The 24,847-nt window shown below is 52.2% G+C and overlaps 5 protein-coding genes across 5 annotated transcripts; 4 read left to right on the top strand and 1 right to left on the bottom strand.

The window, feature by feature from the left end:
* Positions 1-312: 312 nt before the first annotated feature.
* QC764_301990 (Type I Iterative PKS) lies at positions 313-9,295 on the bottom strand. The gene is made up of 9 exons (XM_062945322.1): positions 8,486-9,295; positions 8,343-8,429; positions 8,225-8,282; positions 7,307-8,166; positions 6,614-7,220; positions 3,604-6,555; positions 1,778-3,546; positions 1,392-1,721; positions 313-1,342 (listed from the first exon to the last, which is right to left on the bottom strand). Exons 1-9 carry the CDS (start codon positions 8,663-8,665, stop codon positions 500-502), a joined length of 7,686 nt encoding a protein of 2,561 aa, XP_062801271.1. The 5' UTR covers positions 8,666-9,295; the 3' UTR covers positions 313-499.
* An 815-nt stretch (positions 9,296-10,110) lies between these two features.
* On the top strand, positions 10,111-11,903 carry QC764_302000 (uncharacterized protein). Its single transcript, XM_062945323.1, has 2 exons — positions 10,111-10,873; positions 10,941-11,903. Exons 1-2 carry the CDS (start codon positions 10,516-10,518, stop codon positions 11,624-11,626), a joined length of 1,044 nt encoding a protein of 347 aa, XP_062801272.1. The 5' UTR covers positions 10,111-10,515; the 3' UTR covers positions 11,627-11,903.
* Positions 11,904-12,166: 263 nt separating this feature from the next.
* QC764_302010 (uncharacterized protein) lies at positions 12,167-14,133 on the top strand. The gene is made up of 4 exons (XM_062945324.1): positions 12,167-12,473; positions 12,548-12,798; positions 12,862-13,024; positions 13,093-14,133. Exons 1-4 carry the CDS (start codon positions 12,348-12,350, stop codon positions 14,059-14,061), a joined length of 1,509 nt encoding a protein of 502 aa, XP_062801273.1. The 5' UTR covers positions 12,167-12,347; the 3' UTR covers positions 14,062-14,133.
* A 1,758-nt stretch (positions 14,134-15,891) lies between these two features.
* Positions 15,892-18,335, top strand: QC764_302020 (uncharacterized protein; the record flags this gene model as incomplete). The annotated part of the gene is made up of 3 exons (XM_062945325.1): positions 15,892-16,217; positions 16,300-16,483; positions 16,533-18,335. The coding sequence occupies 3 exons, from the start codon at positions 15,892-15,894 to the stop codon at positions 18,039-18,041; spliced, it is 2,019 nt and encodes a 672-aa protein (XP_062801274.1). The 3' UTR covers positions 18,042-18,335.
* A 112-nt stretch (positions 18,336-18,447) lies between these two features.
* Positions 18,448-20,325, top strand: QC764_302030 (uncharacterized protein). The gene is made up of 2 exons (XM_062945326.1): positions 18,448-19,470; positions 19,539-20,325. The coding sequence occupies exons 1-2, from the start codon at positions 18,557-18,559 to the stop codon at positions 20,275-20,277; spliced, it is 1,653 nt and encodes a 550-aa protein (XP_062801275.1). The 5' UTR covers positions 18,448-18,556; the 3' UTR covers positions 20,278-20,325.
* Positions 20,326-24,847: the final 4,522 nt, after the last annotated feature.

The following is a 24,847-nucleotide window of genomic DNA, read 5'->3' on the forward strand; positions in this document are numbered from 1 at the left end:
AACAAACAACACGTGACCATGGTGTCGGATTTGCTGATACCACCTCAAAGTTTTCAAATTTCGACAAATCGGGGCACATCGGAAGTTTGTGCTCATCGCCCGGGTGTGCCAGCAGCAAGGATGGCCAGATCACAACTCAACATGCTGCAAGCACGATCGGGGCGTCGGGGATCTGCAAGATGATCGACAAACGCAGCTCCACTGCCAGAGCTGCTCAGCTGACAGACAGTTCGTGAGTCTGGTGTCAAACGACCCGCAATGGTGCACGTTGAGACAGGAAACGTTTTGTAACCATTCGCTATCAACGGGCTGGCCATCAAGGTACTCCATGATCCGGCTTTCCAAAGCAAACAACCAAACCAAACCACATAGACAATCCAACAATAATGGTACAAAAACTACAACCAACATTAAAAATTATAAGAGAAGAGAAAACACGCAAACACACACAATACTGACAGCAAAACAATGTAGCCAACCCGCCGCAACACCATCGACCTCAACCCCTCAGAATGGCGGTGTCGACATGACTACTCCTGGCTGCCACCGCCCCCGCTAGAGCAGTGATAGACGGGCTCTGCATGATATCAAAGATCGACAGGTCTGCCCCAGCCTTCATGGACAGCATGTTGCGGAGCTCCACCGCAACAAGAGAATCCACACCAAAGTCCGCCAACGACTTCGAGGGGATGATATCGTCCTCCGGGATCATGAAAATGTCCACCAGCTTCTTGGTAATCCCGCCCACCACAGCCTCCGCTGCATCGTCGAATGTCGAGGCGGATGCTAGCTTGCTCGCCAAATCACCAGATCCAGATTTGTTGGACATCTGGCCGCCCTCCTGTTCCGTCTTCTGGTACCGAAGCTGCGAGAAGCGCGCGTCCCGCCGCAGAGGAGAGTCCTCTGTCTGTCCCGCTGGCCCAGTGTTGATGCCGAGCATGAGGGCTCCCGCAAGGGGGGTCGCGATCGCCGAGTCGATGGCAGCAAGGATCTCGATCTCGCGCAGACCCATGAAGCCATGTCGCTGGAGTGCTTCGATGGTTTTGGCAGACTCTTGTTCTTCCGCCAGATGTCCCACAGACTTGACAATACCTAGATCGATGGAAACCGCTGGTAGACCACGCGCCACTCGATGCTGAGCAAGTGCATCCTGGAAGGTGCCACCAGCTGAGTAGTTGGACTGACTGGCGAAGCCAACAACGCCGACAAGTGAGGAGAGCATGATATAAAAGTCGAGATCGCCCTCACCAGAAAAGTACTGGTGCAGGTTCCAACTGCCGTGCAGCTTGGGATGGAGGGCGGCATTGTGGTCCTCAAGAGTCATGTTGTCCAGGACAGAGTCCTGTGATGAGGTTAGCAACTGCTGTGTGAATGAAAAAGACTTCTCATACCTTAAGCTGCATTCCCCCGTGGATGACACCCTTGATGGGTGGTGCTCCTGTCCCGGCATACTTTGCGAGCGCCCTGTTGAGCTCCTTCATGTTGGATATGTCGCAGCCAAGTCCCACAACCTTGACCTGGTGACCAACAGCGCTGATAAGTTCGGTCTGAAGCTGATCTGCCTTTCCAAAGCTATTTGCACTGCGAGACATGACGGCGATGTGTTGGGCACCATGTTCCGCAAGCCAGTGACACACTGATCGCCCAATACCGCCAAATCCACCAACCACAAGGTACGAAGCGTCGGTGCGAAGGCGAGCGTTTAACTTGCGCGGGACAACCTGGAGGGTAATATTGTCAGTTGCCATGTATATCATGTGAAAAGGGGTCAACATACCGGAACCATGGTCTCGTCATCGACGGCCAGCACAATCTTTCCCATATGTTTGCCAGCTTGCATCAGGCGGAAAGCCTTCTCAACATCAGAAAGGGGTAGGACTGAGATGGGATAGACTGTATTGATCTCCTTCTCAGCAACCATTCGCACAATGTCCTTCATGATCCGGTTGGCTTCCATTGGTTTGCACTCACCCAGTGCGATGGCATCGACACTGGAAAAGGAAACCGCTCTCGTGAAAGCTTCCATTCCTAGACTGTTGTTGAGCTCAAAATCCTTTTTCCCAATCTCGACGAATCGGCCAAACGGTGCAAGGCAGTTGAAGCTTGCCTGCAGTAACGTCCCGGCAAGCGAGTTCAGTACCACGTCCACTCCTTTGCCACCGGTCATCTCCTTGACACCAGAGGCAAAAGACACATCACGGCTTGAAAAGATGTGATCGGAATGGATACCAAAGTGCTCCATAACAAACTTGCGCTTCTCCTCTGAGCCAACTGTGACAAAAACCTCGGCCCCAACCCGTTGGGCAAGCATCACAGCCGCCTGACCAACACCTCCCGTGGCCGAGTGAATGAGAACAGTCTCGCCTCTCTGAAGTCTGGCATTGTCGTACAGAGAAACGTAGGCGGCCACAAACTGAGTGGGAAGCGAAGCAGCCGTCTCAAAACCCATGTCCTCAGGAATGTGAACGGCACTGGTCCAGTGAATCCTGGTACGGCTCCCGTAGTGTCCCCTGAGCAGCACTGAGACACGATCCCCCGGTTTGTAGTCATTCGCAGCAGCAACAGAACCGACTCGAGTGACAACACCTGAACAGTCGTACCCCATGACTCGAGACTTCAGCTGACCTATCGCAACCATCACGTCGCGGAAGTTGACACCAAAAGCTCTGGGCTCAATTTCGACAAAGTCCTCGGGCAGTTCTTCGAGTGCGCTGGCATCATCATCAAAGGCGAGGGTGTCGAGAAGTCCAGTCGTACCAATGGTGAGACGCAGAGGGCGGTCCTGTTGTATGAATGGCTCTAGTGGATATACAGACTGCTCGGCTGGGCGACGGAAGACATTGTTGTTTCGGCAAACATCCTTGATGTATCTGGGAACCGAAATGACACCATTTCTCTCTGCGAACTCAAAGTCGGAAGCAGCTTCGAGATTTGAGTAGTTGAAGAAGCTGCGGAAGACTTGGGTGATGGAGCTCACTGATTCTGCGGAGCAAAGGGGTCTTGTTGGGTCGAGGTCCAGAGTCCCCAGCCGCTTGCCAACATATTCTTGACGAAGGGATCGGAGAAATCCGGCCGCAAGGCCAGCGTGAGGTGTTTTGAAGTCCATAGCCCCACCTTGAGTTAGCCATAGGACGCCCTTGGATCTCGTGGAAAGCGTCTTGAGGCCCTCGAACTCTGTGTGATCAGCACTGGCGAGAATGGGGTTTTCTGAATCATCCACAAAGATACAAACTCTGTTGTCATCGGCAGTGACAGAGTCCAATGAATGTACGGTTGGCACCGTCCACGTAAGAAGACCAATGGAAACGCCGAGTTGGTCAAGCCAGGGGTTCGGCGTAGTTGGGTTGGCTGTGACGAAAGCAATGTCAAAGTCGAACTTGGGCGGACCGGTGGCAGCCGTCGACATCATGACACTGAATGCGTAGAGATCGTCATCGTCACAGTCTCGGATCTCAGCGTCGATTCCGGAGAAACCTGTGCGGTTGAGGACGCGGTCCCACATGGGGATGGTGAGTGAAGGGCTGAACTTGCGTTCTTCCTCTTCGCCTACAAGCAACAGATATTAGCACATATTGGGCGAAAGGGACAGAATAGGGAACTTACTGAGCCACCAGCCTGGAAGAAATCCAAAGACGAATTGCAAATCAACTGGGTCCTTGGTTGTCTCCATCAGGAATAGTTTGCCGCCAGGCTTCAAGAGTCTTCTCACATTCGCCATGGTGTTGTTCATCGACTTTGTGGCATGAAGAACCTGGCATGCTATCACCACATCATAGCCCCCCTCTTCAAACCCTTGCTTCATTGGATCCTGCTCGATGTCGAGCTTCTTGTACTTGACCACGTTGTTCCAGTCCTGGAATTTCTCTTTGGCAGCTTCGAAGAAACCAGAAGACACATCCGTGAAGTCGTATGAGCCGACATTGGGGCCGGTCCCTTCCTTGCTGTTTCCAAGTCCCTGCAGGATATGGCTTGTCGCCCCTCCAGTTCCCGCCCCGATCTCAATCATTTTGGCTCGCGGGTTCTTCTGCGCGTAGAGCTTGACCAGCTCTCCAAGTTTCGCATTGGTTCGTCCCCATTTGAGAGCATCCAGATAGTAGCGAGAGAGCAACTCCTTTTCAAGCATCACTTCCAGAGCTGTGATCTCGCTGCGAAGGATTGGCACGATATGGGGGCCCAGCTTGCATACCATCTCGCCGTTGGTGCTGCCTGACCTGACTTTCTCAAACAATGCCAGCTTTTCTTTGAGCGGAACCTTGATCCACCGGCTGCTGTCAGGGGCAAGCTGATTCGTGCGGGCTAGCTCAGCCTGATGCCCCATCCAAATGTAGAACTTCCTCTGATGCCGTTCCAACCGTTTGATGTCAGCTGCCGTGAGCTCAGCCAGAGCGTCGTGAATGAAAAACAGACATGCTTGGCGTAGATCCATCAAGGTGTCTCTCTCTTGGTCCGAGATATGACTGCTGAGATTGTCCTTCAAGTATGCCTCCTTGAGAAGGCCAATGTCCGGAACCCATTGAGTTGTAGTAAACTTGTCTTGTTCCCATGAGTCTGTCTGCTGAACCGGGGCGGTTCCGATGGATTGACAAACGAAACCGTCAATCGTGATAACAGGCGCGATCGACTCAATCATCTCATTTGCTGGGCTTTCAAAGACCGTGAGCCCCGTTGTCATGGATTGGTTGTCGATGTGGCTCAGGTTGGTGTAAGCCTTGAAGAAATGTCCAGCCTGGGCGTTGATATCATGGGAGACCCAAAGCTTGCTGATAGTCTTTGGCACTTTGGGCGTCTGTCGAACATTGCTGGAATCGGGGATGGCAGTGTAGGCAGCTTGGAAAACGGAGTCGAGCGTGGTGGGATGGACGACATGGTCGTGTTGGTGGTGCTTGGGCATAGTCGCTTTGGAGTCGGCCACTGTGAAGGATGTCACAGATTGCTGACCCCGAGTTCGAATGCTCTTGATGTTTTGGAAGATGGGCCCGTGGCAGATGCCACCTGATCGCAGGCCAGCATACATGTCTTGTGGGCTGACCCGGGTTCTGTAGGCGGACTCGTTCATAGGATGGGCGAGCTTGAACCCATGACCCGGCAAAGCGTTTTGGCAAAAGCCCATCTCATCCCCAGATGAGTGCTCGACCGAGATCAGACCTTTGCAATGGTCTATCCAGATGTTATCTGAGCTGACAGACTGCACGTTGAACTCCGTCCATCCCTTAATGTCCAGGACCTTTTCGCCGCATGGCCGAAGTGACAGCTGAAGCTCGATGCCGTCAGCTGTCTCGGGCACAACAAGGGCGTTAAGGATGTCGATATCTCGCAGTTGGTAGCCTAGAACCCTGCCCTTGCGCCCTTGCCTCGCTGCGTGCTGGGCCATGCCCTCGATGGCCATCGAGATGTAACCGGCTGCTGGATAGATCACATTGGATTGGACAACGTGGTCCCTAACCCACGGAATATCGCTCATGCGAACAATGTGTCTCCAGGAGGGCGCACTGAGATCTGTTCCGAGAACAAGAGACCCAAGAAAATCGTGAGGCGGTTCTTGGCGATGGCGAAGGGCCTTGTTGAATCGTGGCTCGATCCAATGGCGGGTTTGATGATTCCAGGGGTATCTGGGAAGATCGTGAAGCACTTTGATACCTTCTCGACCATAGGGAAAATTGACAGGTGCAAGGTTGACTGGGTAGCCCTTTTGGAGGAGACTGCTAACGAGTGTATGCATGGTCTCAACCGCATGCTTCTTTCTGACGAGGCAGCTCTCGTATGGAATGACAACGCCATTGAACTCGTGCATGCGTAATATCTCTTGGATGGGCCCGGAGAGAGCCGCGTGTGGACCAACCTCGATCACCATGTCGACAGACAACTCGGCGCCGGGGGTGTCGAAGCACATGTTGCGGAATGCGTCGACAAACTGAACGCGTCCTGTCAGACTGCGTACCCAATGAGCAGGGCTTCCAATCTCGTGGGCATCCTCCATCCGTGTTCCAGTCGACGGCGACGAGAAGATGAAGTCGAAATGATCCTGCGGCGACCGAACCTTCTTGTCCATAGCGCTGTGATAGGCTTCTGCAACAGCCTCCATATGATGTGAGTGCCAGGCAGCGTCCACCTTGAGGCGTCTCGCAAAGATATTCTCCTGCTGGAACGCCCTTTCGAGCTGCTCGAGGCCACAGACATCGCCGGAAAGAGTAATGGAGTTGGGACTGTTTTCACAGGCCACGACGACCTTGCCGGTGGTGGTACGAGAGAGAAATCGCCGACTGTCCTCGACTCCAAGCCCCACTGCCATCATGCCCCCCTGACGGGCAATCTGACGATTGCTCTCCGAAGCGAGGCCTCCACGCGCAAAAGCGATGGCCATGGCCGACTGGAGATCGAGAGCACCGGCCGCATAAGCGGCGGCAATCTCTCCGCTCGAATGGCTCGTGACTGCTGTGGGGGTGACACCCCAAGCCCGGAGTAGGTTTGTGAGGGCGATCTGGACGGCAACGCACACGGGAGTACTGTAGTCCAGCTGATTGACCTTGGAGGTGTCGGCATCTCGCTTTAGCTCCTCTGGAGAAACACGCGCGTTAGAAACCTAGCATTTCCAGCACGAACGGAGAAAACATACCAATCATGTTCCAAGTTGCCCCGAGTTTCTCTAGATGCTTGTTGCAGTCGAGCAACGCGGCCTTGAAAACGGGGTAGACCTCAATCAACTCCCTGCCCATCGCCCACCACTGCGCGCCCTGACCATTGTAAACAAATCCTACCCTGGGAGAAGCGATTGCTGCCTTGGCAGGCTTTGCCTTTGGGGAATCGAGAATCTTGATCAGGGCCTCCACCGTGTCAGCAGAAACCGACGTGACCCACGGGAACCGCGAGCGACGGTGCCCCAGAGTGTAGGCAAGGTTGTCGAGGAAACCATCTTCATCCGTGGTCTTGGTGTTGAGCAAGTAGTCCTTGAGATTGGAGACAATGGCCTGGGTAGCTCTCTCATCTTTGCCACTCAAGACGAACACTCGGCGCCGGGACAGGTACTCGAGAGCACTGCTGCTCCGTCGTGACCGGCTGCTGGCATTGTCGAGATTGGCAGCCTGCTGAAGGCGTCGGGAACCAGTGAAGGAATCCAAGTCTTCCATGATAACATGAGCGTTGGATCCGCCATAGCCAAAATTGTTGATAGACGCACGCCTTACGTCCTCTTTTCCATCCCAGGGCTCGAGTTCAGTGGGGACCTGCAGGGGAGAGAAGGCGCTGATTAGCATTTGTTTCCGTGTCTCGGCCAATTGGTGCCGGGAAGGCCCACGGCCGGATCACTCACCTTTAACTTCCAGTCGTCCAAACGTAGCTTCTCATTCGGCTTCTCATAGTTGACACTGGGCGGGATCTGACCCTTCTCGAGCGCCAGTGCGACCTTGATGATGGCTGCAACTCCGCTTGCCGTTTCTGTGTGGCCGATGTTGGTCTTGACTGATCCGATTCTCAATGGGTCACCGCTTGGTCGAGTGTCTTGGAAAACCGACGAGATGGCTTTGACCTCGATGGGATCGCCCGTTGGTGTGCCGGTTCCGTGGGCTTCAAAGTAGGTCGTCTGGGAAGGATCGAGGCCTGCCTTCTTGTAACAAGCGCGAATAAGCGCCTCCTGCGCCTCGCCGCTGGGTGTGGTGATAGTTTCCGTCTTGCCGTCCTGGTTCACGCCTGTCTCCCGGATGATGGCCCGGATCGGATCACCATCCCGCAAGGCATCGTCGAGCCTCTTGAGGATGATGGTGGCTGACCCCTCCCCGCGGCCATATCCATTAGCGCGGCTGTCAAATGCATAGGACCTGCCATCCTTGGAGATCAGGGTCATCGAGGACATGGCCAGGAACATGTCCGGGTTGAACATGATGTTTGCACCGCCCACAATGGACATGTCCGATTCACCGGTCCGAAGACTCTGGCATCCTTGGTGCAGCGCAGTCAAGGTGGTCGAGCAGCCCGTGTCGACTGACATGCTCGGTCCTCGCAGATCGAAAAAGTGTGACAGGCGATTGGAGGCCATGGCCGCCCCTGTGCCCATCAGTAGAAACCTGGGCAGGGCGTCGGGATCTCTGATCAGACTCTCATGGTAGTCGCGAAAAAATGAGCCGGCAAAGACAGAAGTGTTGGAGCCGGCGACATCCTGAAGGGTGATTCCAGCTTAGACAACAAGTATGGGTTAGTAGAGAATGGGATGAGCATTGTGGGGCAAACCTACCGCTTTCCAGCGCCTCATATGTGGACTCCAGTTGCAGTCTGAACTGAGGATCTAGTGCCTGTTTCATCCCGTTAGTTTGCTCCTTAAAAATGGCGAGCGACAGCCATGTCTGACTTACCGCTGCAGTCTCTGCCGACAAATTAAAGAAATTGGCGTCGAACAAGCTGACGTCTTCTTCGAGGAAGTGGCCTCCTGCCACATTGGTCTATTTCAAAAGTGTGAGATTGTATCCCTCTTCTGAGAAGATGAGTTTGAACTGACCCCATTGAGCTTCTCAAAATTTGGATGAAGAAACCCGTCAATGTTGAAGCGGTTTTTAGGAATCTCCGACCATGCGCTGCGGCCTTCGGAAACAAGTTTCCAGAGCTTCTCTGGACTGTCGACGTCGCCAGCGAACCGGCAGCTCATTCCGACGATGGCGATGGGTGTGTTGGATTCCATCTTTGCTTGATACACAAAGTCTGGAAGGGGTGAAGGGTGCCTTTAACCGTTCAGGTAGATGAGTCAAGATGAGGGGTGGGCTTCGGACTCAAGTGTTGTTGAAATACCTGATGAGAATAGGGTTGGGAAACAAGAAGACGGATTCAACGCGGTGCAAGGACGTCGCACATGTCGACTCTATATAAAATCTCTTGACGACAAGATCAAAACTCCTGCATTACCATATTCTCCCTGAACCCACCGCCCTCGTGCAAGTTGATGGGTGAGATTGCCACGATTTCAGCCGTGATAGGGAGTTTACAGCATCCAGTTCCACGGAAGGGATGAGATACTCCGGGCAAGCAACAGTCAAAAACTCCGAACCACCTTTCTCTCACAGCCCATAATTCGAGAACCGCAGTTTTGGGCTAATAAAAACCCAACAACCCGATTCAAATCGAATTCTCGCTTCATTTTGGCAATATCACATATCATGATGGCTTTGGGAAGGATCATTCTTGTGGGCGATGAGATGTAAGCAGAAGGTGGGATGATTTGCCCCACTTTGACTGACTCAGCAGTAGATAAGGGACTCGGGGAGTGAGACCTCGACCAATGCTTAGCAAATTTGTTACTCGTGGACGAGAAGATGCTCATCGTTGAACGGATTGGCATTGCAAAAGTGGGAATCTTGTGGCTCTTGACTTTCTGTGTGATGGTCAACTCCAAACTCGGCGATTGTACCTTCCGGGTAGGCTGGCCGGCGACGCTCCAGATGGTTGTGCCCCGACCCGCCGAGAAACTCCGGGGGAGACCCACAGTAAACTCCGAAAGTGGACGAAGTGGGACGGGAGATCAGTCTACCCTGGGCGATCAGGAAAATGTATTTCTTGCTCAGTCAGCACTGTTGGACTGAGACAGTTGGGGGGTGCTCGGGAGCTGTTGGTGAGACGTGCAGTTTTGAGGGCTCCGATCCGGCAATGATATGTTGATTTGGTGAAACCCTGCTGCAGATCTGCCGGGCAACGTTAGCACAATGGCGTTATCCCTCATCTTTCTTTTGTTTTTCCGGCTGCAACTATTACCTTGTAAGACGGGTGGCTCCCTATCGTGCTGGAGAATACCTTAGGCCTGAGACCAGCACAATATCTCAAGGCCGGCAAGTAGGTGTGTACAATCGGAGAATATTACTCCGGGTTTACACTAACTCGTCAAGATGTTCCACATAGAGGGCTGCGGGCAAAGAGGCTCTCATATTGCCCGCGGCAGGGGCAGGTACAAGATCCAGCAGGTGTCACTATCGCAGCTGAAGTTGGGGAAGTGGGAACGGTCTGTGACTGTATGTGATTGAAAGGCATCTGAGTAACATAAGGGACTGCCCCCGACCAATCGCGGATGCCGTCGGATACCGGGTCATGATCTGATGGTGGGAGAGGTAACACCCGGTGTAGTGGTCGGAGACCCGCTGACAAGACCAGCGTTTCTGCTGAACAGGAAATGATCAGTGAATCCTTTTCACGGTCAAGGAATGGTCTCTCTTCAGGTTCACAGACTTGCAGTGTGTATCTCGGTGCCATTCCCTATTTGCTCCTCTGCTGCAGGCAGAGCTGCCGTTGGTAAATCCTCAGTAACTGTTGACCGGACTGGCCTTCCGATTCCCTCAATGGATATGAGAAAACCCCTGTCCCCCGTGCTCTACGACACCCTACTTCAGATACAAACCACGGCACTGTATTCTTCTTGATAAGCACCGATCCCCAGATCGTATCACGTCTCGGACCGACCAGGTCAGCTCAACAGAGGACGCCTTTACAACGGCTTTTCACTTCTGTATGCCACTGACAGGCCCAAAAAAAACCTAATAGCCCAAGATGGTGTCCTTCAGCCAGATGCAATCGTCAAATACACGCATCATAGAGGTGCTCCCTGCAGGTCTCGTAGCTGTGTTTGTCGGCGGGACGAGTGGCATAGGGGAAACAACCATGAAGCAGCTCGCCAAGAACACCGTCGAGCCTCGCATCTACCTCGTGGGCCGGTCTAGAGAGGCTGCCACTCGAATCGTGGCCGAACTTCACGACCTAAACCCAGCAGGGGAATACCACTTCATCCAGGCCGATGTATCGCTTCTGCACGCCGTGGACTGGGTCTGTCGTGAGATACAGGCCAGGGAACCCGTCGTCAATCTTTTGTTTCTAACGCCAGGGGTCGTGTCGACGAGTCAGGGTAGCGGTAAGTCTTGACGCGGTATCTCGAGCTCGTTCTAGATGGCTTTTGGAGGCTGACTGCTTGATCCCAGATACGATCGAGTCCCTGTACTACCCCACGGCAGTGACCTATTACTCCCGGATTAGGTTTATCGTAAACCTGCTCCCACTTCTTCAGAAAGCCTCCCATCTCCGGAGAGTCGTCACTGTGTTTGGCGCCGGCAAGGAGAGCCTTCTAGATGGCGATGACTTCCCCCTGTTTCCAGGGAGGTACCACCAGGCCGGGCCCTTGCAAACGACAGACCACGGCAGCCTCAGCACAATGATGACACTGGCACTGGAATCTCTGGCCCTGGAAGCGCCCAACATCAGCTTTGTCCATTCCTTTCCCGGCTTTGTCAAAGGTTCGTCCACCAACAGCAGTCCCAAGACCGGCGGAGTCATCCGCGCTGTATTCAAAGTCGTCGGAGCGCTCCCTCTTTTCGAAGCTGGGGAGAGGCATCTATTCTTGGCCACAAGCGCACGATTTCCGGCAAGAGACGGGGTACATTCGAGGATACCGACAGCGGGCGTCGGGCTCGGAAAAGGGGTTTCGGTCGCTAGAGGGACTGACGCGAGGGACGGTAGCGGGGTCTATTCTGTTAATTTCGATGGGGAGTCAGTGGCGTTCAAGGTGCAGGATACACTTCAGCAGCTGAGAGACAGAGATATGGTCAGAAGAGTGTGGCAACATACGATCAAGGAGTTTACCAGGGTCACCGGGTCAGCATTCGTGTAGTTGCTCCCGTGGATTACCAATACCCACCACGCAACCTGGAAGGGGTGGGGATGGGACTCCAAGGCACAGACGGGACTATCATGTTCCACCGGGCCCCTGTTACAGCCTTCACCCAGCTCAAGCTGGCACTTGAAAACAGGAGAATACTGGAAGGGAAACAAGAGTTGAAATATGGGTTAGGGATTCCCGAGTTAATATATCTTTGTAATTCGAAGCCAGAGACGAGAACCATTCTTTTGGGCGGTATTTAAGTGCTACCTCACATGTACCTTGGCAATTGCAGGAGCGTTTTGTGTTCCACCATGCCCCAAGGACAGGACTACCTACATGGTACCTGAGGTTGGGTACCTTACGCTGAGACACCTAATCCAGGTGCACTCGTAGCCAGCTGGCGCTTGAACATTGTAGTTGCCTGGGTCCATCATATCTTTGCCTTCCGTCATAGAATAACACTCCCCAACCAGACAGCTGACTGCGCCCTAATAAGTGTTCATGCAACGAGACACCATTCGAAATGCCTAGCGACCTGCTCCTTCCTCCCATGCCAAATCATTTCAGAGGCAGGCCCGTGACGCGATTTCTTGTTAGGCTATCCCGTGGTAGCCCATCCTGAACCAACGTTTTCCAACCTTCACCAATCCTACTAATTCCCTATGGTTCAACCACACATTTTGCATCCGCATTACCATCCTATACACTATCGAACACGAGGTGGAAGCTGATGCCATCAAGCTCTCGTACGAATAATATATCAGCCACAGCAGCAGAAAACATGACCTCACTATCTGCTGTCATTGTTCGACCGGACCCAGATGCCGGACTGTCCGAATCCGAAAGAGCTGCCGTGGTATGTATTGAGCTCTCGATGATGCAAGTTTCGAGGTGTATTTGGCTGCTAACCACCGTGTTTTGCTGCTTCAGGACCGCAAATTGGTCCGTCGCCTAGACCTCGTCCTCCTGCCGTGGCTCTGTTTCCTCTACCTTCTTGCCTTTTTGGACCGCACCAACATTGGAAATGCCAAGATTGACAACATGACGAACGATATTATCATGTCTAACCTCGGTTACAGTGCTACATTGATGATCTTTTTTGTGGCATACTCGGCTTTCGAGCCCGTTGCAAATGTTCTGCTCAAGCGGATGCGTCCCTCAATATTCTTGCCCCTGATCATGTAAGCATGAGCCTTCATTGGTTAGGTCTCGAGATCTGAACAAGATTTTGACCGTGCATGTAGGGTCGGCTGGGGTGGTTGCATGACCGCCATGGGCCTTGTGAAGAACTGGAGCGGGCTCATGGCAGCTCGATTCTTCTTGGGCGTTTTTGAGTCGGGGTTGTTTCCCGGTGTCAATTACTTCATCTCCTGTTGGTATCGGCGGGATGAGTTTGCTCTACGTGCTGTGAGTAGTCCCCTTCATCTCCATCGCCCAATGGAGCGCATAAAACCTGACGAACCGTTGTGACCCAGGCGCTTTTCTTTTCATTCGCCGCCCTCGCCGGGTCGTTTGGCGGTCTCCTCGCGGCGGCGATTTCAACGATGGACGGTATCGGCGGCTTCGCTGGCTGGCGCTGGATCTTCATCCTCGAAGGCGCCCTCACCATTGTTGTTGCCATCGCCTCATTTTGGATGGTGCAGGACTTTCCTGACAAGGCAGAGTTTCTCTTGGAAGCCGATCAAGAGCGCGTCCTCCGCAGGCTGAACCGGGACAAGCAAAGCTCGGCCCATCACGAAAACTTCAAGATGCTCTACGTTTGGCAAGCCCTCAAGGACACGAAGACCTACCTTGCTATGGTGGTGTACATGGGCCCCATGATGCCGCTTTATAGTCTCAGTCTGTTCCTCCCTACGATTATCTCGAACCTATCATTTACCGACCCTTCCCAGATCATCAAGAACCAGCTGCTCAGCGTCCCACCTTATGCTGTTGCAGCTTTGGTGACTATTGTGGTCAGCGTGTTCAGCGATAGACACTGCAAACGCGGTATTTACAACATGGCCCTCGCCTGCGTTGGCATCTTTGGCTTCACCCTCCTTGTTGCCTCCTCCAATCCAATTGTTCAGTACCTGGGGGCCTGTTTTGGCGCTGTCGGCATCTATGCTAGCATACCACTCACCATTGCGTGGGTGGCCAACAACACGGAGGGATCCTACAAACGCGGCATTGTTTTGGGATTGGTGATCGGGTGGGGAAACCTCAACGGACTTGTATCTTGTAATCTGTGGTTCGGTGCTCCACGTTTCCTTGCCGGCCACATTACCGTGATCGCGTATATGGCACTGTTTCTGGGTGGTGGAAGCTACATACTCTGCCGGTATTTGTACTTTCAGAATCTCGACCGAAAGCAGGGACTCCTTGATCATCGCCTGACGGGTTTGACGAAGGCGGAGATTGGGGATTTGGGTGACGCCAACCCGGAGTTCCTGTACACTTTGTAGAGAGACTGTCTGACTTTATCCTAAGGGATCAACATTTATAGCACCTTAATGGGATTTTACAGGGCTAGGGAGGATCAATGAGTGTGCGAAAGATGATTCTTTTACATTGTATCACTTACGACCTTCTAGAGACCATGGAATCAATTGTTTGTCTAGAGATCAGAGGATTCCGGCAAAGCGGTGGATTACGCAGCACTGTGCCTTAGACCTGCCGATGCTTGCCCTTCACCAAGGACCGTGTCTTCCTTTTCGCCATGTCAAGGCGATGATGACAAAAGGGGATAAGGATCGGCTGCTCAGGACCCCGATATTAAGTTTAACGTATGCCAGGGGAATTCGTTTCTGTGCTGCTCGGTTGGGTTGCTTCTAAATTTGCCGCTGCGCTGCAACCCTCTCTTCCAGCCCGTTGGTGTTGATGCACGTCAGCGCCTACCTGGTAGACACCGCCGGGTTCAGTCGTCTGCTTCTCTGGTTTTTGCGTATACTCAAGATGGCTACATGCCGTGGTACTAGGAAGATTCGCGTGCTTTGCTTGGCACCGCAGCTTGATCGGCATTCATGTCATGAATCTTTTCATCTCTTGAAAAAAGAAAGTTTGTGGGGTTCGAGTTGAGGTGACGTTAGCCCTCAGAAATGCAATTGCTTGATGTTTCCGTCGTACATCATTAAACCTTCAGGCGACTGAGCTTCAACCGATGCTTTCTACAACTCGTCGTAAATTTAGACAGTCGGGTCCAGATCGGCGGGTAGAGGTGCACTGGAGTGACATAAATGGCCTGGGACTTCTCCAGATTTAATAACTCTGGTGCCAGCGAGCTGGACCAACCGCTTACCCAATGGAACCTGCCTCGGTTGCGCCTCCGACTTGCCGAAAGTGAGCTATACAGAGCTCCGTCGAGCCATTCAGGAGAGCTCAACCTGATCTACACATCTGCCGGCAGATATTTCTGCGCGCGTTTCTCCTGAAGATTAACCAAGAGTGAGCGGTGGCGTCAGCAAACCGCAAGCACACCTCACCTGACTCTCTTGGCCACTCACTGAGTTTGAATTTGTGGTACAGTAGGCAAACAAGCTGGAATCTGAGTGCAAAAAGACCTCGGAAGGATCCATTGCATGTAGTAGCAGTTCGAATAAGGTGACATACCACACAAACAACTGGGCTTGTCCCACGATCTCACCTTTCATTTATGACGCCGCACACCCACACCCACACGCCGTTCAAACTCAATTGAAGACTGTAGCACCTCCAACTGTTCTGGTTAGGTGGTAGGTAAGGTATTGAGGGATGGTGTATATAAATGGCTTCCCCTCCCCTCCCGCGTTTAACTTTCTTTGGCGAGTTGATCGAGCTGTGAGGCTCCCTTTTTGTACATACCTTGCATACATTCATTCAGGTTCTCGTGAAGGAAGTCGAACACCGCGACGATATCACGGGCTTCCACTAACACAGAACATCAAACCATGTTTCCTTGATTCGTTCCGGATTTCATTTCACCAATTCTGCATATTTCTCATCGTCGGCGTCTATTGGGCATTGCAAGTTCTCTTTTTTCCAAGTTGTAGGTTGGCTTCGACAACTGCGTGACATTTTCCCTAGACTGACCCACACCTCTCATCAAGATCTTTTTCAATTCCACCACCTGAAGTTGCTCCCAAGCACCAGTGGCATTGACTTCGCGCTCGAAAATATCCTCTATCTCGTCGATCTCGCCGTTTCTCCTTGTCCCAAACGACATGTTTTAACACAAACAACAACCGTCTCGATTAGAGTTTCTTCTTTCTATTTTTGTTACTGAAGATACCCGTCCTTTTCTTTCGTCCGATCCGAAGATGCCCGTCATCCCGTTTTTTCTAGCCAACACCACGACCATCGACTTGGTCCGCCCCCTGTTGATTTTGACCGAGGAACAAACTGATCTTTTGGTGACGATCGAGCGGGCGCTGGGGTCTGTCTCTCTGGCTGCCGTCACGCTAGTTTTCGTGGCCTTTGCTTTGTTCCGTTCTCTTCGGACGGTTCCAAATTGCCTTTTGGTGTGCTCGTCAGTCGCGAATGTATTCTCATCGGTGGCTACCCTTATGACTCAGGATGGCCTAAGAACGGCTATTCAGAATGGGGACAAGGGGTTGTGCAACGCGCAGGGATTTCTGTTTCAGATGTGAGTTTGCCTGTTGTCTTGAGTACTGGTCGGGTAGGCAGGTGGACACTATCCGTAGGGACTAATCAATGGACTTGAACAGGTTCTTGCAGTCCAATCCATGGTGGTCGTTTGCTATGGCTTTCAACGTGCTGATTGTATTTCGATATGGTGCCGACCCGGGACACTTTAAGAGGTGGTGGTGGGTATACTGCTCGATCTGTTATGGTGGACCAGGAATTTCTGCCGGTATTTTGCTCGCCCTGGGCTACTATGGCAATGCTAGGGTAGGTTGGATCGCTCTGATCCAGTCCAACGAAGCTGACAAACAATCAGATATGGTGCTGGATTGATCCCTCACATCAAATGCTACGGATCTACACCCAGTACCTCCCAGTCTGGATCTGCATCTTGGGCACTCTCCTGATCTACCTAGGTCTTGGGATCCATATAATTCGATCCCGAAACGATGTTGACACGAAGTTTCCTCTGAGAGCAAGCCCCGAACACCCACCCATCCTCCAACCCATACCGCGCGACAGGAAGTCCTTTTTGTCATTGAGCGACTGGCCTCTGTCCCCATTTACTAGTAGTGCCCTGTTTCCAGAATCGCCCGACGGTACTCACCCCCTCGCGCCGATGCCTATGACTGTCACTCGTGCGCAGTCTAGCCACACCCGCAAGAGCCGGTCTATACACACCCGCCCAAGCCGATCGTTCCGAACCCAACACCGCCGGTCTACAAGAGCTGCCCTACCAACCAGAGTAGCCAGTGCACCGTCGAAACGAAGCTCAGGTTACATGCGTGCTTTTGGGCTCAACCCCCGCCGAGCTCCCTCCCCTCCTCCAACTCTTGGTGAACAAGACGGAACCTTGGAACCTCGAAGGGCGGAAGCTCAAAGTGTGAACGGCTTTAGGGAGATCATAAGCGCATTTACCATCGACGACCCAGTCAAACGGTCATATCTACTGACTGCGGGCCTCTCCGCCTTTGCAATTCTGGCCACATGGATACCAAGCAGCATCTTTCACGTCAACCAGATTCTTCATGGAGGCACAAACTTCCCAGCATACGTAGCCTCTACCGCTGCGTTATCAATCCAAGGGGTCTGGAACTTTCTAATCTTCTTCTTGATCAACAGACGGACCTGCGTATCTTGCGTCAGGGACAGACTTTCCACGCCCCAGCAGTCCCGAATGTCGGCCTCGCTCGATCATGGACAGAGATCAAGGCCACTGACGACGGTCCATGTCGGAACACAAACCGAGCTCAACCGTGACATCATTGGGCTGGCCGAGAGCGCGGATATTGCCATCGAGACCAAGAGCATCAAAACCCTTCCTGAGGCCACCGAGATATACAAGAACGATGACATCCTTACCCACCCACTGCCGTCGCGAGAAAAGGACGCCCAGGGTCCAGCAAGCACAACCAACCTCGCGGCGACGATGACCACCCCACCCACAGCGCACCTGAAACCGCAACCATCCAAGCGCTCCCTTCGTCCAATCGGCCCAGTGCTCAAAGAGAAGCTCTCATCCAGCAACATGAGAAGAGACCTCACGGTTCGAATCCCCTGGCGCAGCCCAAGTAGAACAAGCAACTGGAGCCTCTCAACAACGGGAAGGAACAAGAAGGACGAGGAAGGCTCAAGGGAAAGGGAGTCCTCCCAGCGAAGCTACAGCTGGGACTTCTTGGACATTGGTCTAGAAAACAGAGGCAACATTTTGGCTGCTATCAGCAGCAGGGGAACACCGACCGGGAGTGGTGGAAGTCCGATAACACTTCATAGTAGAGCTAGCGCGGTTATGGGACATAGTAGAGGAGTTTCGTCGCCTTGCTGATGTTATTTCTTATCTTACAGATAGCTCGGCTACAGCTACTTACTAATGTCGATCCATTGGTATCCGTTTGCTTGGGCCCAAGACGCGCAAAAGCTTTCAACAATGCACTCATGGTCAATTCCATGGTTCCTCTTGTGTGGTGTTGGAGTTGGCGTTCTGGTGTGGCCAGGAACAAAGGAGTTCTGAACAAAATGCCGAAATGGGGTTGACCCGAGCCAACTCGCCAATGGCTTTGTTGACCGGTTGCAGAATCTGAACAGCACGGCAGTCCTTGTCGGCACTGGCATGAACACCGCATTGTATGGAAAGGGAAAATGCAAACAATCCACACCATAAACCTCACAGGAGGGTCGTGACGTCGATGCATGCATCACCTCTTTGTCTGCAGAGTACATACACATCGAGGCTTGAATCTGAACCCCGAGACCGACTTCTCTAGTTTTTCGCTTTCCCAGTGCTTGTGCTTCCATAACTTTTTATCGTTCCCCTAGTAGCACCACTCTTCATCCGTCAAGATGTCCCCGTATCGTGCGTGCTACGACAATTCCTTTCGTCCGCCGTCGCCCTCCTCAGGGTCGACCGATGATGAGGACTGTGAAGCCTATCTGCAGGCTTCTCTTTACAACAACAGATCGTATGTTTCGAACAAAAAATTAGTGTCTGGAGGGAAAACAACGAGTACGACGTACAGAAGCCCTCCGCTGGATACCTATGAGTTTGAAAGACAGCCCTATCCTACACCAAGGACCCAGGCCCGAGCAAGTCCCTCGACGTCCGACTCGGATGAATCAACCCCCTCGGACCCAGAGTATGATTCCAGACGGGGGGGTTACTCTCGAGACTGGGACTCGGACCCGCCCGACAACCGCTTTGAGGAAGCCAAGCGCCTTGTCTTCTCCGTGCTTCTCTGGGTACTAGACACTGCCCTCAGTGTACTGCAGTATTTATGGGAGCTTCCATTACGGGTACTCCGCGCGATCCGTCCTTGGGCCCTGCACCCCCTCCTATTTGCCTTATCAGGTGTATTGATCTATGCGACTTTGAGGCCCACGATTCTCTATATCTATCGAGAGATCAGGGAGGATCTTTTGACCTCGGTCCCCTACGGCAGGACACGAGATAAGCTCTGGGCTTCCCACGAACCCGGCGTTTTCGACAACGTGGTGGCTTTTCTATGGGGAGGCAGGGCTGAATCGGAGAAGGACAGAGGGCCGGAATACCTGAAGAGGGTGGAAAGCCTGCAAGGGGACTTTGTAGCCACGGCCCAGATCTGCAAGCAAGTATTGGTGGAAAGTACAGAGATGTACAAGTCTCACGATTCTTTCAAAGAACTGTGGCGTTTGGTGTACGACTCGGATTGGGAGAGAGGCAAGATGGCTGGCGAGGAGTTGTGGGCAGTCTGGAAAAGGATGGCTTTGGAGACAAAGGCGTAAGTAAAAAGTCTCTTGGGAACCTTGTTGCTGTCATAGAACAGGAGCTGACCAGTGCGGGTTCCAGATTGATTGGTGACTTCCAGAAACGAATACGGCTTTTTCACACAAAGATAAAAGAAGAGGACTTGAAACTCGTGGATTGGGCCCACCAGTTGAAGCAGCTGAAAGCTCTGAGGCCTTCTGAGGAGGAGCTGGCGGCCGGGAAGAAATCTACATCGCCAAAGATCCTCCGCTCCAGACCTCGAGGCACAGCTTTACCAACCGCGAAAGTCGATAGTGAGGAGACAAAGAAGGAGACGGTGGAGCTCGACGAGCTAGGAAGACGCCGGTTGCGGGATTTGGTAGTAACGAATCTGGACAGGACGCGATCCTGGATTTCGGCCGCGAGGGTCGATCTTAATATTTTGATGAGAGAACTGGAAGTCCTTCTAAGGGGGCTGGAAAAGGTCACCTCCATCGTCTTCCACATATACCCGGAGAGGTATTATCACGACAGGGTGGAGTTGGCTATATGGAACAGGCTTCTCACGAAGGCGCGCGAATCTGGCCTGAATGACAAATCCGCAGAAGACCTCAAAGAACTGCCCAAACACATATTGAGCGCACAGGAATGTATATGGTTAATGGTCACCACGCTGGGGAAGTCTTCGGAGGAGATTGAGCTGCTGACGAACGCTCTTACTTCGACGACTCGTAGATTGGCACCTAGGTGGAGTGTTGATGAAGTTGTGGGCGTGTACGCGAACATCTCCCAAGATCTGGAAGAAAGTGCAGACTTGTTGGGGCTTTCAACCTTGCCATAGTCAAGATAGTATAGGTACAAGGGTATATTAAATTTGCTTCGTTCTCGACTTGCCCATTCTATTCTGGTGTTTGTACTCTACCTGTGCCTCTGTCCGGTCGCCTTGAGCGCGCTGGAAGTTGACTTGTTTGTTTCGTCGAGATTGGCTATCTTGTTGCGTCGTGGTCGGTTGGTTCCTGGCTCGAGAAGGAAGGCCATATCGAAGGCATTCAACGGTGGTACCTAATTTCGTGTAGAGATTGTTAGCGTTGTTTCTTTTTCTTTCTCGGTCAAGCAGGACGCATGGAAAGAGGACAAACAATTCTAAAGGCCTTCCGAAATTCCTTTCTGGGGTCACAAACCAGGAAAAGAACAAGGTTTGACCGATGAATAGGTACGCCATAAAGATGGCCAGCCTACACCCAGCATTTGCCCGCCAGCCGGGACCACGTCCTGTCTGACGAAAGTATCTGAAGAGTTCCCAGGTCATTGACAAAGGGTAATCGGGTGTGCTCCAAGAGGCCGATACACGGCTCCGAGCGCCTGGAAGCCCTAGCCACTCTGAGCACCCTGTCTGGTTGCCCCTTCCTCCCCTGGGACATGCCACCCCAGACATAAAGGATCAAAAGCAGGACCTCCTTCCAATAATCGGAAAGACAGTGCCGGTGGCTCAATGGTCAGGGCGCAGACTCCTTATTCTGTTACCTGAGCACTGACGTCGCTAACACATTCTACCTGAACAGGGTTTGAATCATGGAAGCCAGCATTCTTCTCACTTACCTCGCAGTATTCTTAGGAGTGGTGTCTGGGTGGCTGGGGCTGGGAACGACTTGCTACATATTTAGGATTCTCGATTAAGGGGCCACGTCTTTGGGGTATCACCTTGAACGTAGGTTCTCATCTCCTCACATCTTGTCCTTCTGCATCTGGTGGTTGAGCAACCGGCACTCGGTTCTTTCCTTTTTTCTCCCAATCCTTTTGTTACTAGGTTGTTTAGTTAAGGCTTGTCATGATTACGTGCACGGGCTAGACAAGATTTCACAGGATAGCTGCTGTCTTTTCATCGGACTAGAGATATCTCAACAAGGCGTTGGACACGGGCGTGGATGAAGCCCACAATCAAAGCTGTGGTGGGTGATATTTGGACTCCACCTGGAGTTTGGAGTTGCTTCCTGTATTTTTTTCAGGGCGAAATAGAAAGGCACTGGTTAAATGAACCTACCCTTGGCCTTTATGTTTGTCTGTTAGAGTTTTTATCTGATTGCTTTAGCTATTAGATAGACTTAGGGACAAACTTAAGCAACCGTGAAACTGGACACCTGTTGAGGCTCTCCGGTGTTACACAAATCATGGATGTGTGGTGGCTATGGATTCCATTTAACTACCAGGCTGAAGGCCAACGCATGATGTTTTGGTGTGCCTTGAGCTTTGCCAACACCTGATTTCAAGCGGGCTGTGCCACAGGTCATATGAACCTGGGACCGTGGGATTACATCACTGTTCTCTCCCAGTCATTTTCCGGTTGGAGGCCAACCACGCTGCAAGCCACCACAAGCGGCCGACAGCGTCATTTACACGCCAACTTTATATTCGCCTTGTGCATCCATTCTTCAATTTCTGTTTTGATCACAGGTCAAGCGGTGGAATCTACGTTCTTCACTTCAGCCTTTCCCACACAATGTATTGGATACCAAGTACCCTCACCTCCTACGGGCGAGCATGTGTTGTCTGCGTCATGAATATGCTGCGGCCTTGCGCCTATATAACACTTCGGTGAGACTTTCACCTAAAAAGGTGACCAGATCCCATTGCGAGGCAATGAAATGACATGGCTCAATCCGCATTTGAGAAAGAGTGCCAGGCTTGCTGAGTGATGAGGTGAGTGAGGGCTATATAGTAGAAACCGATCGCACTTCAATCCCCTACCTTCAAACCGCAATTTTTTTGAATCTGTCTTTCAATTTTGGATTTACGCAACCTACTTTACATCAAGGACAAGCAAACTATCCACTCGTACAGACGAAGTTAAAATGTGTATCAAATGGATCGACTACTACCGTTGCGGGCACGAGTTGGCGACAGATTACCACAACTGCTCCCGCCGTCATCTACACATTGAGGAGAGAACTGGCTATGTATCATCCCGCGGTTGCGACCTCTGTTCCCGCCCGGGCTCAATCATTACTACAAGACGAACAACAGTGAGGAGATGGAGTTTCGGCTCCTCGGATGATCTCCTCAGTCCGAGCTTATTGGCGTCACGGCCGCCGAGAATCGAACGCAGCTACACGACAAGCCGCCGCAGCAGCTGGTATGAGGGCAGGCATTATCATCGCTATCACTACCACATAAGCGATCATTAGGAGTTCTGTTTTTGTAGTCTCTTGGGCGAGTGTGGAGATACTTCGTTGAATTTGCAATGTCTCATCGGGGATGGGTTTTTTGACTTTTTTGCGGCATTGGACTTTTCATTTGTTGATTTATTTGCAGGAAAAGCTTTGTTACGTCTTGATCGGGGTGAATACTTTGCATTCCGCTGCTTCTGATTATCATCATGCGTGTTGAACTCTTGGCTATCCTTAGAATGCTCAATAGATTAGATTTACTTGCACCAGATGTGATGAGAAGCAATGTGACGTTGTGCCAGTCGAAGATCCACATCTGTTGCACTCTCATTTAGGTCGACAGATGTATTTGAAGCGGTTGACATAGGGGAGACGCAAGAGCTTTTAGACCTTGATTTGTGCCAGATGCTACGTTGTGGAACGAATTTGTGGCGTTTAGGGCTTGCGTAAAAATCGGAGGTTTCAGCGGCATAGTGCTATAAACCCAACATAACCGCGGCCCCTAAGGGTCACCGCCCGGGGCTGGAGCTGCTTCCATTCCAGGTTGGTTGAACAAAGGTCCCAGTGCATGTGGCCTCAGGCTTACCTACCTAATAGAATTGGGCCAAGTCACCAGGCATCTGCTAAATTTCCTGTTGGTCAGACAGGTCCTTGGACTCCACCACCTGCAACGGACAACAATCTGAACACTTCAAATCCGCAAGAAAAGATCGAAACAACTGTGTGATCCGTGTCAGCGGAACCCCCCCCCGAGGCAAGTATTCATAACTTGTTCTGTTATACAATATCGGGACATGACTGAAGAAGACCGCCGCAGGAAGCGCGAGCACCACCGAATTATTCCCCGTTCCCATACAAGCCTCAGACCGAACCCTTTCTTGAGGTAACGTGGAGCGGTCACCAAGACATCGGAGTTGGCCCCCTACCAATTGTTATTACCAGAAGATGCTCCGGAGGAAGGCTATCGCCGGTCATGGAGGTCGAGTTTCCCGCGGCCGTGTCCGGCAACAACATGACGGCTATTCTCAAGCTCTTCGATCCCCGACACCCCCCCGACGTTTCATGTGGGGCTGAGAGGGCTTCTTCGACCCCATGGACCCCATGACCAATTCGCATGGGAAGATTTTGTACGAAAGGACAAACTAAAGCCGTTCCTCGACGAGATTACGGCAGTGGAGAACAAGGCCTGTGGTCCGCATGGTATGAGTTTGGCGATGAAGAACCGCAATCAAACGAGGCATAGGGTAGATACGAAGCAGGCCTGTATCGCACAACATTGGAGGAGTTCGACAGCGAGACACGGGTATATGGAAAGCTCAGGGATCTGCAAGGGAAATGCATTCCAAGCCTTTATGCCCACGTTTTCATCCAGGCGCAAACAGCTGATCCATCCTGGCTGGACGACCCGAGTTCAGCATCTTCGGTATTTTAATGGAACCCATCCGAGGTTTCATCCTAGAAAAACTTCCAGATATTCCTGCCTCCGACGCACCGCCCAAGGAGCTCTGGAAGACGATTGTTCAAGATGCTGTCTACCCAGCGAACGAGATCAATAAGCGAGGTGTGGTCATGCTTGACTGTAGAGCTGGCAACGCCTTGGTAGAACACGACACGCATCGTGTTGTGATTCACGATTTTGCCCAGTGCTAATTCCGCGACGAGGTAGAAGCCATGTATGCAGAGCAGAAGGCAGAGGCCGAGGAGGGCGACGAAGGGGAAGACAACGGGGGGAAAGCTCATGAGTGGGAACCGAGCGATGGTCTGCCCCGCAACTACGAAGAACACGTCCGCTTCCATGGGAATCAATTTGTCATCGGAATGCCTCTCACAAGCAACTCGCTGAGAAAGGCTGGCGTCGATCTAGAGCATAACATCCGCTATCTTTGCCTGGATGAAGAGGTGGATATCTCTTAATCTTTCCGGACAGATTTGCGATAGTTTTCTTCACCGCCTCATGTCAGGTACTGTTGGTTAATGAAGTGGCGAAAGCAGCTGTGCTGTGGCTGACTGGAGTTGGCCTGAAAAAGGTGGCCCTCGCAGACTGTTGGCAGAAGATCTTTGCAGGACCAACCGTTCAGTGTGTGAGGTCTGATACGACAAGTTTCACCCCACCTCCTAAGCATCTCCAGGCAGAACTTACAGCCAAGCCACCCTGCTTATTATCAGCGGCAGTATAGCAAAGAACTATTTAACGTGCACTCAGAACCGATAAATCTCTGCACTCACACACTCTCGCTACTAACCAGA

This window comes from Podospora pseudoanserina, chromosome 3 (genome assembly GCF_035222485.1).
Source record: "Podospora pseudoanserina strain CBS 124.78 chromosome 3, whole genome shotgun sequence".
Classification (NCBI taxonomy): Eukaryota; Fungi; Ascomycota; class Sordariomycetes; order Sordariales; family Podosporaceae; genus Podospora; species Podospora pseudoanserina.

Coding starts and splice junctions, on each gene's coding strand:
- QC764_301990 (XM_062945322.1), bottom strand. CDS start 8,665: ATGGAATCCAACACACCCATCGCCATCGTCGGAATGAGCTGCCGGTTC. Junction 8,430..8,485: donor ATTTTGAGAAGCTCAATGGG/GTCAGTTCAAAC, acceptor CTTTTGAAATAG/ACCAATGTGGCAGGAGGCCA. Junction 7,221..7,306: donor TGGACGACTGGAAGTTAAAG/GTGAGTGATCCG, acceptor TCTCCCCTGCAG/GTCCCCACTGAACTCGAGCC.
- QC764_302000 (XM_062945323.1), top strand. CDS start 10,516: ATGGTGTCCTTCAGCCAGATGCAATCGTCAAATACACGCATCATAGAG. Junction 10,874..10,940: donor GTCGACGAGTCAGGGTAGCG/GTAAGTCTTGAC, acceptor GCTTGATCCCAG/ATACGATCGAGTCCCTGTAC.
- QC764_302010 (XM_062945324.1), top strand. CDS start 12,348: ATGCCATCAAGCTCTCGTACGAATAATATATCAGCCACAGCAGCAGAA. Junction 12,799..12,861: donor ATATTCTTGCCCCTGATCAT/GTAAGCATGAGC, acceptor CCGTGCATGTAG/GGTCGGCTGGGGTGGTTGCA. Junction 13,025..13,092: donor ATGAGTTTGCTCTACGTGCT/GTGAGTAGTCCC, acceptor GTTGTGACCCAG/GCGCTTTTCTTTTCATTCGC.
- QC764_302030 (XM_062945326.1), top strand. CDS start 18,557: ATGTCCCCGTATCGTGCGTGCTACGACAATTCCTTTCGTCCGCCGTCG. Junction 19,471..19,538: donor ATGGCTTTGGAGACAAAGGC/GTAAGTAAAAAG, acceptor TGCGGGTTCCAG/ATTGATTGGTGACTTCCAGA.